The following is an 11,517-nucleotide window of genomic DNA, read 5'->3' as shown; positions in this document are numbered from 1 at the left end:
GATATAGGATTTTTAGCAAGTTGGCTTAAATGGAAAAGCTACCTTTTGCCTTTGTTTGATTTGCAGTAAGGAATTTAGATGATGTGCTGAGGTTTGAACTCTTAGTAGCCTCATAATCTTAGAATATTTAAGGAACTCAACATGTTGCTTTATGACTCATCTTGTATAGTGAATGGAGGAAAAGCCGGTTCAGTTTAGAAAAAAAAAAGGAGAGAGACAGGCAGCAACTCATGCTATAATAAAGGACTTTTAGATTCAGAATTGTTGGATTGCAGAGGTGCATTATTGTTAAGACTGCGTTGGATGCATTGGGTTGTATTTCACAATGGATTTACCTTCTTACTGAGTTGACGCTCTCTACAATCATCTTGTTACAGTCAATTTTACTGCTGGTTTAGCTTTAGGTACAGTTAGTTGATTGCATTAGAATTGAATGTCCTTTTCCAGCATGTCTGGATGGATCAAATAGATTTTGCATTAAGAAATTTCATTATAATATAAAACCACACATTGTTACGGTGATTGTTGTTTATTGATGTGGTGCGCATAAGATAATCAATAAGTGATTATTATATTTATTTGCTTGTTTTCTTTATATGATTCATGTGTTATTTCTTTTGACACATGCAGGGAACTCCTGTAAATATCATTGTCGGTTCTCATGTCTGGGTCGAAGACCCAGAAGAGGCTTGGATTGATGGGCAAGTCTTGAAAATTACTGGAAAGGATGTTGAGGTCCAGACTACTAAGGGGAAGAAGGTTAGTGGATCACTTAAGACACAACTTGCTTTAAAAATTCGCATTCGTCTCCCTCTACTTCTTCTAGATAAATTTTAATCTCGCTTGCATCCTTGACGTTTTGTCCACCATTTTCGCTAATAACAATGAGCCTTCACATGCATTTCTCTAGATCGCTAAATCAAAAGGAAAAAATAAATTGCTGTTTAGATTTATCCTTTTATGCATTTTAATTTTATTGGTTTAGAGGACAGAATACAGTATGTAACTTGTATACATAAACCCTTCAATCAAAGACCATTTTCACATTTATTTTTCGACCTTTGATTCCTGTGGTGCAATGAATTTTTACTCTTATTTGGTGCTTTTAGGTTGTTGCAAACTTATCAAAAATTTATCCAAAAGATATGGAAGAGCCTGCTGGTGGTGTTGATGACATGACCAAACTATCTTATTTGCATGAGCCTGGAGTTCTGCGGAACTTAAAAACTAGATATGAGCTGAATGAAATCTATGTAAGTGTTTATAAGTGATTAAGATTTCAACTTTTCTGCTATTTTATGTATCTCACATCATGTTTGATATCATTTCAGACATATACTGGAAATATTCTTATTGCCATTAACCCTTTCCAACGACTGCCTCATATCTACGATGCTCACATGATGCAACAATACAAGGGAGCTCCATTTGGAGAACTAAGTCCTCATGTTTTCGCAGTGGCTGATGTTGCCTACAGGTTTCCTTATTCCATCTTGCAAGCATCATATTTATTTCTTTATTGATGAATGAAATGCTCAACAATAGTGCTTTAACTGACTTCAGGGCAATGGTCAATGAGGGAAAAAGCAATTCAATTCTGGTCAGTGGTGAAAGTGGAGCTGGCAAAACTGAGACCACTAAAATGCTTATGCGGTACCTTGCCTTTTTAGGTGGTCGGACTGCCACTGAAGGACGAACAGTTGAACAACAAGTTCTTGAAGTATGATTGATCGTGTACTTTTATTCTTCAATGAAGTTTTCCTTTTCTGTCTCATTATCTATCAAATATGTTCTATGATATCTTATGTGAAATGTTGTAAGACTTTTGTACCATTTGAATGCAGTCAAATCCAGTTCTCGAAGCGTTTGGAAATGCTAAAACAGTTAGAAATAACAACTCAAGGTGAGATAGCTTTTACATGGAAACCAGAATATTCATGCTCTTGCCCATTTCGTCCAATTGGTCTAACCTCATATGTTCTGCAGTGATGACGTTTCATGTACTCATAAAATAATGTGTCCATCCAAGCTGCATATCTTCATATATTTCTTGAATGATGTAGAATTATCTGTAAACAAGTCGACCCCTGATTCTTTTCTCATTGATTGTTGGAAGTTTGACTTTGATTTTTATCCTATATTCAATACTTGTGCAGTCGCTTTGGTAAATTTGTTGAGATTCAGTTTGATAAGCAAGGAAGAATTTCAGGAGCTGCCATCAGAACATACCTTCTAGAGAGATCTCGTGTTTGCCAAATTTCTAGTCCTGAGCGCAACTACCACTGCTTTTACCTTCTTTGTAATGCTCCACAGGAGGTATCTTCCTGTCGGAATGAAAGATCTAATTTGTTGTGTCTGTTTGTTGATACTTTGACTAATATAATATCGTACAACTGCTGGCTGACGACACTAGTGTTAACAGGAAGTTGAGAGGTACAAGTTGGGAAATCCTAAAACGTTTCACTATCTTAACCAATCAACTTGCTTTGAATTGGTCGGAGTAAGTGATGCTCATGATTATCTAGCCACAAGGAGGGCGATGGATATTGTTGGCATAAGTGAGAAGGATCAGGTATAGGTTTTACAGAATCATGCAGATAACAACTTCTGGACATAAAAATAGGAAGGACCATCCTCTCACTATTTCTCCGTCTCTCAGGAAGCAATTTTCAGAGTTGTTGCTGCAATTCTTCACATTGGCAATATTGAATTTTCCAAGGGAAAAGAAGTTGACTCATCAATCCCAAAAGATGACCAGGCCAAATTCCATCTTAAAACAGCTGCAGAACTTCTCATGTATGAGCTTCAGATACCACCATAGTTTATTTCTTGTTTTCCCTTTTATAGTACAATATTATTGAATTCAATTTTATTACAGGTGTGATCCTGTGGCCTTGGAAGATGCATTATGTAAGCGTATCATGATTACACCAGAGGAGGTTATTAAACGAAGCCTTGATCCTCAAAGTGCTCTAGTTAGCAGGGACGGTTTAGCTAAGACAATTTATTCTCGATTGTTTGACTGGTAAAACATTTAAGCTACTGCCCTACTCAATACTTCAGTGTTCACTGATACTTCTTAAAGTTATCTTGAGAACCGAGCTGTCATGGTGTGCTATGTCTGTATTTGTGGTTATTCACAGGCTGGTGGATAAAATTAACAGCTCGATTGGACAAGATCCTAATTCAAAGTCTCTCATTGGGGTCCTTGATATCTACGGTTTTGAAAGCTTTAAGAGTAATAGGTAGCAACATGTAAACACTATATGCATATGAGTAGATAAATGAAATGAATTATTGTTGATATTATAGCAAGACACCTCTCATATGTTTCATCATATCCTGCTGTGCAGTTTTGAGCAGTTCTGTATCAATTTCACAAATGAGAAATTGCAGCAGCATTTCAACCAGGTAATTTCTCTGATAATATTTACTTAGTTCAATTTAAAACTTTTAGCTGATGAGGGTCTGGCCATGTCTTTCAGCACGTGTTCAAGATGGAACAAGAAGAGTATACAAAAGAAGAGATTGATTGGAGCTACATTGAATTTGTTGATAATCAAGATGTTTTGGATCTTATTGAAAAGGTTATATTCAACTTTTTCACTCTATTCACATTGAATTCTGAATGTCAAATTTATACCTATACTGAAGGTTTTGGATCCTAAATTGAGGCCAACTTTTTCAAGGAACCTACCAACCACTTCATTTATCTAGCTGGATGGTTGTTTATAAACAAATTGTTACCTATCTGATTCAACTTTTAAGAAGGAACTGGCAACAAGGGTTTTAGCAAAAAATACTTTTCAGAGTGTCATTGTTTCATTGAAAATCTGTAGACTTTATATATTTCAGTGTTGTGTAATGTGCTATGAGAGGCATGGATGGCTGCGTTGAACTGTAAAATGTTCAACATATTCTTGTTCCATGCAGGCTGGTAGCTCATTTGACAACAACCTTACTTCGCCAAAGGTTTAATTATTCTGGCATGCCATATGGCTGAAGTTAGATTCCTAGATATAGGAATGGCTAGACTATTTCTTTTATTTGAGAAGTTTCTCTAACTTCACTACATAATACTATATATTTTTTGTGGGTCGAGATGAAGTCACTTTATGCATCCAGATTTCTGCATTTTGTGGAACCAAGTTAGCTAAGCACTTCCCATGACAAAATGAGTGACTGCTGTGCAATTGTGTTTCAGAATTTGTTTTCTGGTTCAAGTCTTATGAAATTTCTTCACTTTACCTTTTGCAGAAACCAGGCGGAATCATTGCTCTCCTCGATGAAGCTTGGTAAATATTTTTCTATTACCTTCTTGTATTAAAGGAAGCATGTTTTATGTTCAAAGCATTTGATCCTTCCTTTTTCATTTTTGTTTTTTTCCTAATGGAAAATTTCCTGATTACTGAGTTTGTAAGATATGTGGAACCTAGAACTGAACTCCTCTTTGATGGTCAGATAATTTTTTCTCATTTGTAAACTTACCTTTTCTTGCAGCATGTTTCCAAAGTCAACACATGAAACATTTGCAAATAAGCTTTACCAGACATTTAAAAGTCACAAGCGCTTTGTCAAGCCAAAGTTTTCTCGCACAGATTTTGCCATTGCCCATTATGCTGGAGAGGTATGTTATTTAACAAAGTTCTTACCAATATATATAAAGTCTCATACCCAAAATGGTAACTGTTGTGAGCTTCTGTTAAAATTTTGTTTTCAGGTCATGTATCAATCTGATCAATTTTTGGATAAAAACAAGGATTATGTGGTTCCAGAACATCAAGACTTGTTGAGTGCTTCCAATTGTCCTTTTGTAGCAGGACTTTTCCCACCACTTCCAGAAGAGACATCCAAATCTTCCAAGTTCTCTTCTATTGGTTCTCGTTTTAAGGTAGTTTTGCTTCTGTTTTCCTATTGTTTTTCTCTTCCGGAAATATGATATTTGATGAAAGCAAGAGTTTACCCTTATTCTTGTGAATACTGCAATTCTTTCTTTCTTTTTTTTTGGGGGGGCACTGTATGTAAGACTCATGTTTCATCATGTAAATGATGCAGCTACAATTACAACAATTAATGGATACATTGAACTCTACAGAACCGCACTACATCAGATGTGTGAAACCAAACAACCTACTAAAACCTGCAGTCTTTGAGAATGCCAATATCATGCAACAATTGCGCTGTGGTGTGAGTACATTTTTTGATATTATATGCTTTTTTCTGGCAGTTTTGGGTTGGCCTATGGAGAGGGATGGTACCAAATCATTGTTATTTCCTTTTTGTTTGGCTATTATTGATTGTTGTCCCTATAGGGTGTTTTAGAGGCTATCAGAATCAGTTGTGCTGGATACCCCACTCGCCGTCCTTTCTTTGAATTCCTCAACCGGTTTGGGCTTCTTGCCCCCGAGTTCTTGGAAGGAAAGTAAGTATCATTTTTCTAGCACATATTTCAAGTGGAAAAAATGTTCTAGAAATGCTTAACCAGTTAATTTTTTTAAATGGTTTCTCTTCTGAATTTTTTGAACAGCTATGATGAAAAGGTTGCATGCAAAAAGATTTTGGAAAAGAAAGGGCTTCAGGGATTTCAGGTCATACAAGAAATTCTCTGTGCTGCTTGTGGAATTGCTTACAATTTTTTTAAATATCGTTTTCTGATAATATTGCAATAGATATATATTCCGCTCTTACATTCAAATAATCAAAGTTCGTGGATCCTAGTACACATTTTGGCCAGGGATACTTACTAGATTTTTTTCTCTTCTTTTTTTTTTCCTTCAAATTAATTTTGCAGATAGGTAAAACGAAGATTTTCTTAAGAGCTGGTCAGATGGCTGAATTAGATGCACGGAGAGCTGAAGTACTCAGTAGTGCTGCAAAAACTATTCAGCGGCGCATACGGACTCATATTGCTCGTAGACGGTTTATTGCCTTGCGGGAGGCTACCATAGTTTTACAATCTCTGTGCAGAGGTGAGCCATCAAAATTTTTTATACCAAAGAAATCAGGTTTCATAAGTACATATAGGACATATCTTTTGAATTTACTTTTTTTTTTCTTTGGCTCAATGCCTCAATCCTTCAGGGCATCAGTTGAACAGTATATCAATTTCCATTCCTAATTTAGTTTCGCATGTATCTATGTGACTTGTAGGAAGACTAGCTTGCAGAGTCTTTGACAGCATGAAGAAAGAGGCAGCTGCAGTGAAAATCCAGAAGCATATAAGGAGATATGATGCCAGAACGGCTTATAAAAGACTCCATGTTTCTACACTTGTCTTGCAGACTGGTTTAAGGACAATGGCTGCTCGTAAGGAATTTAGATTCAGAAAGCAAACAAAGGCTGCAATTATTATTCAGGTTATATCCTTAGCAATGTTGTATTGCTTGGATGATTTTAATTTTTATTCTCCCTTTGCATATTTTGGTCTCTCGGTACCGTCTATTTTTCTTGGAATAATAAGAAGAATAATAATACGCTGTAGGCCCGATGGCGTTGTCATAAAGCTACTGCATACTATAAAAGGCTCAAGAGAGGATCGATAAAGGCACAGACCAGATGGAGGGGAAGAATTGCTAGGAGAGAACTTAGGAAGCTTAAAATGGTTGGTATTTGATAACCTTTTGCTATCCTTCATGAGTGCTGTCATTTTACATAATTTATAGATTTATCGCTAAATGAAAGTATGATATATATATATATATATATAATTCATAGAAATTTTTAATCGATACAAGGCTTTTTTGATACGTAATCAATTTGAGGTGCTGCCAATTTTTATGTCATTGGAGTTTGGACTGAGAGGATGAGCATCTGATCAAGCAGTCTGATGCCTCTAAAAATTGCAATTCTGTGGTTTAAGTAAGCGGGAACAATAGTGTACATATATTTGTCAATATGGAATAAACTTTAACTCTGATATTTAGAAGTAAAGGCCTTAAACAGAAATTGGAAATGAAATTTTCAGGACGTTTCTGGTTAAATGAAATGAAGGCTTGAAAATGTTTTTACAGTGTTTGTGTTCTCTGACAAGTGATTGTTAAATAAGGAATGAAAGTGATAAATATCATGTTATATTTGTGTGCTTATTGATAATATTATAACCACAATAGAAATGTGTGTTCTAGCAATTTTTTAAATCTTTAATAAGTTGTAGTGCATATTCTAGTGAATTTGGGTTATACCAAAAAGTTTTACATGCATACAATTGTCTGAAAAGTAGTGAAAACAAAAATGAGCTCTTTATTCAGTATGCTTCAAGAAATTAAAGATTTATTTAAATGTTTTAAATCTAGAAATAAAAGGATATGCTTCAGTTGTTGGTCTAAAAAGTACTTCATGCAATATTATATTTAATATTTGCTTAAAATTTAAGTAGTTCTCTTGGCTTCGAGTAATAATGGCCATCTCAATTTTTCTACAGGCTGCCAGGGAAACGGGTGCACTAAAAGAAGCAAAGGATAAGCTTCAGAAAACTGTTGAAGACCTCACATGGCGTATACAGTTGGAGAAACGTTTAAGGGTGATAAGCACTCTGATTAATATTATTTGGTTCCTTTGATTATTTTTGTGTTGGTTGCTTAACATGGAACTTATGTTTGTGTTGGTTGTTTAACATGGAACTGGGGGTTCCAATGTATGATCTGTGATTGATATATCCTCATGCAATAGCTTGATTCTATGCTTGCAGACTGACTTGGAAGAAGCAAAAGCACAGGAGGTAACAAAGTTGCAGAATTCATTGCAAGAAATGCAGGCAAAACTTGATGAAGCGAATGCATCGCTCGTCAAGGAAAGAGAAGCTGCAAAGAAGGCTATTGAAGAAGCACCTCCTGTGGTTAAAGAAAAAGAAGTTTTAGTAGAAGATACCAAAAAGATCGAATCACTAACAGCAGAAGTTGAGGGCCTCAAGGTTAGTGGTTTAATTCATTGGCCACTGCATATTTTCTTATGTTGAATTGAACATGTGATCCTATGTACACTTTCGGCATATCAAGTTGTACCCTTTTCTTGGTGATATTACTAGTAGCCTATCAGAAAATTATGAGTTTGCATAACAATATTTATGATGGAATTTGATTATGGGCATCTTAGATGAGTAAATCTTGACCCTGGCTTCATGACACGACAGACTGCATTGGAATCAGAGAAAAAAAGAGCCGATGAAACTGAAAGAAAATCAAAAGAAGCACAAGAGACTAGCGAAGAAAAACAGAAAAAATTAGATGAAACAGAGAAGAAAGTTATTCAACTCCAGGAGTCCTTGACGAGGTAGTGTACTTCTATTCTCATGGTAATGGATTTATCTTGAACCAACCTTTGATGTCAAATCAGAGATGTTTAACACATACTGCAAAAGTATAACTCTTACATTTATTCGTGGAAGAAATTATCACCAGTTTTAAAGTCTTCTGATGTGGTCCACTTATGCTTCCGTGATTAGGCTAGAAGAGAAACTTGCCAATTTAGAATCAGAGAATCAAGTGCTACGGCAACAGGCAGTGTCCATAGCACCCAATAAGTTCCTTTCAGGCCGCTCCAGATCAATTATACAGGTAGTTGCAGAGATTTAAGTATGAAACTGCCAATTTTGGTCTTAAATATCGTGGAAGTTTTAAGGGCTCTTCTGTTGTCTGATAATTGCAGAGAGGTGCTGACAGTGGTCACATACCAGGGGATGCAAAATCTACTTTGGTAAGTAAAGCTCATGTAAGTCTATATTACCATGAGAACTAGGAATGCAGAGATTTCCAAGACCTGCCGAAGTGTTCTTCCTAGTCTGCTTTCATTTTTTGACCTCTTGATATATTGGAACAGGATCTGCACAGCTCTTCAATAAATCATAGAGATCCTTTGGAAATAGAGGAGAAACCACAAAAATCACTAAACGAGAAGCAACAAGAGAACCAGGAGTTGCTCATTCGTTGCATTGCACAACACTTAGGCTTTGCAGGGAACCGGCCTATAGCTGCCTGTATCATATACAAATGCCTCTTGCAGTGGAGATCTTTTGAAGTTGAGCGAACTAGCGTCTTTGATCGGATTATTCAGACCATTGGCAATGCTATTGAGGTTTTAAAATTCCCAACATTTTGTGCTAATATCTTATCATTTTAACTTTTATTAACCTTATAATCTCTCTTGAGCTTGACTATTATCAATTGGACTTCAGACACAGGATAACAACGATATCTTGGCCTATTGGTTATCCAATGCATCAACACTCCTCTTGCTACTCCAGCGTACACTGAAAGCTAGTGGAGCAGCTGGAATGGCTCCACAGCGCCGTCGATCATCATCAGCCACACTTTTTGGGAGAATGACACAAGTACAATTCTCCACTAGCATCTATTAGTCATTCAGACAATTTTATTTTCGCCTGCTCAATGATTTCTATATTTTCAGAGTTTCCGTGGGACTCCACAAGGAGTTAATCTTTCCTTAATCAACGGTGGTGTGAATGGTGGAGTGGATACCTTACGGCAAGTTGAAGCCAAGTACCCAGCTTTGCTTTTCAAACAGCAGCTTACAGCTTATGTGGAAAAGATTTATGGAATGATTCGAGATAATCTAAAGAAGGAAATATCTCCATTGCTTGGTCTGTGCATCCAGGTACTATTTGTTCATTAACTGCGTTTAAGATTCCTTCCTTTCAGAACTTCCCAAGCATTGAAACTTTTTTTTTTCCTAATATAATGAAATAGGCACCACGAACATCCAGAGCAAGCTTAGTCAAGGGATCGTCGCGTTCAGTAGCTAACAGTGCTGCCCAGCAAGCTTTAATTGCTCACTGGCAAGGGATTGTGAAGAGCCTTGGAAACTTCTTAAACACTTTGAAGGCCAATCATGTCAGTTAAACATATTTTTCATTACATTCCTTGTATATAGCTTTCTCATTTTACTCAATGTTATCTTATTGAATAGTAGAATCTTCAATTGATCCAGTGGAATTTCATCTGGAAAGGGTAATTTCGGCAAATCTGGTCTGAACTTTTGGCATCCTGTTTCAGGTACCCCCATTTTTGGTTCGAAAGGTCTTCACACAAATATTTTCCTTCATTAACGTTCAACTTTTCAACAGGTTTGAGTCTATGACCACATTGCTTTCAATTGTTTAAAAGCTTTTTCTTATCATCCTCCACACATTTTTTGGGTTGCAGCCTTTTGTTAAGGCGAGAGTGCTGTTCATTTAGTAATGGTGAATATGTTAAAGCTGGATTGGCTGAATTGGAGCATTGGTGTTACAAAGCAACAGATGAGGTACCTTATACAAGCTGTCACTTCATCTTTTCATTGTATATTATATTAACCAAAAGCAAAATGAGTGCAGTATGCAGGTTCAGCCTGGGATGAGCTCAAGCATATAAGACAGGCCATTGGTTTTCTCGTATGTTTCTGTTCTATATTTACTTGTCCACTTGTTATATCGCTTGATTTGATAGTGAAGAAAAAAGAAATTTTGAAGTTGTCTTAAATGGTGTGTTATCATATTTCAGGTCATACATCAAAAACCAAAAAAGACATTGGATGAAATAAGCCATGATCTCTGCCCGGTGAGTGTACCATAATAATAATAGCAAGTTATATCAAGGACTTCTACATCTCCTTCTCGATATCTCAAACAAATTTATTTGTTCATTTTTAGGTTCTTAGCATCCAGCAGCTGTATAGAATCAGTACAATGTACTGGGATGACAAGTATGGGACGCATAGTGTGTCTTCAGATGTAAGTTTTTATGGGTACCAATAGTCAATCTAGGCTAAAGTCATCACCATCACATGGGAGTAGAATAAAGTTGACCCCTGCCTTGTGAATGTTATATATAGGTCATATCCAACATGCGGGTGTTGATGACAGAAGATTCGAACAATGCAGTTAGTAACTCCTTCCTGTTGGATGATGATTCAAGGTTAGCAAACAACATTCAACTGTGTCATTATCTTATCAGACATTCGTTTTTTGTTGTTCTTCATGGTTTTTCTTCATTATTCATTCTTACATGGTTGGAATCCAAAAGCATGATTCATAGGCTTTTAACAGCACGCTTGAGGGTGTCACTGAACTCTCACAACTTTGTTATGTCTCTTGCAGCATTCCATTTTCGGTGGATGACTTATCAAAATCAATGCAACAAATTGACATCTCCGACATTGAACCCCCACCTCTTATTCGTGAAAACTCAGGCTTTAGTTTCTTGTTGCCGCGCTCTGATTAATCATCACCATCATTGCAGACATGGCAGGAGTATTCTATAATTACCGGTATCTCTGTTTTACTGCCAAGGATGTAGATTCAAAATGCAACCTCTTAATTTGTGGATGTCTTTCTGGGGTTGTTCATCGCATTTTTCTTTTGGCTTTTTACATTAGATATATAGTTCATTCTTTCAAACAGGGATACCTTTGATCCCATCCGACATGATGTTAAATATTTTCTCTTTGTTGTACAAGTAGATGATACCTTTTTTCTCGAGAGAAAAAAAAAAAGAAAAAAAGAAAAAGTTCAAAGCTAGTAGCATT

The 11,517-nt window shown here is 36.3% G+C and overlaps 1 protein-coding gene across 1 annotated transcript; it reads left to right on the top strand.

Moving 5' to 3' along the window:
* Nucleotides 1-624: 624 nt before the first annotated feature.
* Nucleotides 625-11,327, top strand: LOC18049289 (myosin-11). Its single transcript, XM_006442690.2, has 37 exons — nucleotides 625-759; nucleotides 1,110-1,253; nucleotides 1,332-1,477; nucleotides 1,564-1,720; nucleotides 1,845-1,903; nucleotides 2,157-2,316; nucleotides 2,423-2,572; nucleotides 2,660-2,796; nucleotides 2,879-3,025; nucleotides 3,144-3,245; nucleotides 3,354-3,411; nucleotides 3,486-3,587; nucleotides 4,258-4,295; nucleotides 4,501-4,627; nucleotides 4,721-4,891; nucleotides 5,056-5,187; nucleotides 5,313-5,422; nucleotides 5,528-5,588; nucleotides 5,792-5,969; nucleotides 6,151-6,356; nucleotides 6,482-6,601; nucleotides 7,421-7,519; nucleotides 7,688-7,909; nucleotides 8,129-8,268; nucleotides 8,441-8,552; nucleotides 8,644-8,691; nucleotides 8,815-9,069; nucleotides 9,170-9,325; nucleotides 9,403-9,609; nucleotides 9,702-9,845; nucleotides 10,008-10,078; nucleotides 10,158-10,257; nucleotides 10,328-10,384; nucleotides 10,494-10,550; nucleotides 10,643-10,723; nucleotides 10,825-10,907; nucleotides 11,090-11,327. Exons 1-37 carry the CDS (start codon nucleotides 625-627, stop codon nucleotides 11,211-11,213), a joined length of 4,596 nt encoding a protein of 1,531 aa, XP_006442753.2. The 3' UTR covers nucleotides 11,214-11,327.
* Nucleotides 11,328-11,517: the final 190 nt, after the last annotated feature.

This window comes from Citrus clementina, unplaced genomic scaffold (genome assembly GCF_000493195.1).
Source record: "Citrus clementina cultivar Clemenules unplaced genomic scaffold, Citrus_clementina_v1.0 scaffold_3, whole genome shotgun sequence".
NCBI lineage: Eukaryota > Viridiplantae > Streptophyta > Magnoliopsida > Sapindales > Rutaceae > Citrus > Citrus x clementina.
This window is presented reverse-complemented; position numbering and strand designations above follow the sequence as displayed.

What these genes read in the sequence shown, in the direction of transcription:
- LOC18049289 (XM_006442690.2), top strand. Translation starts at nt 625, where the DNA reads ATGCAGGGAACTCCTGTAAATATCATTGTCGGTTCTCATGTCTGGGTC. An exon ending in TTGAACAACAAGTTCTTGAA is followed by an intron (nt 1,721 to 1,844) that starts GTATGATTGATC and finishes ATTTGAATGCAG; the next exon opens with TCAAATCCAGTTCTCGAAGC. An exon ending in GTTAGAAATAACAACTCAAG is followed by an intron (nt 1,904 to 2,156) that starts GTGAGATAGCTT and finishes ATACTTGTGCAG; the next exon opens with TCGCTTTGGTAAATTTGTTG.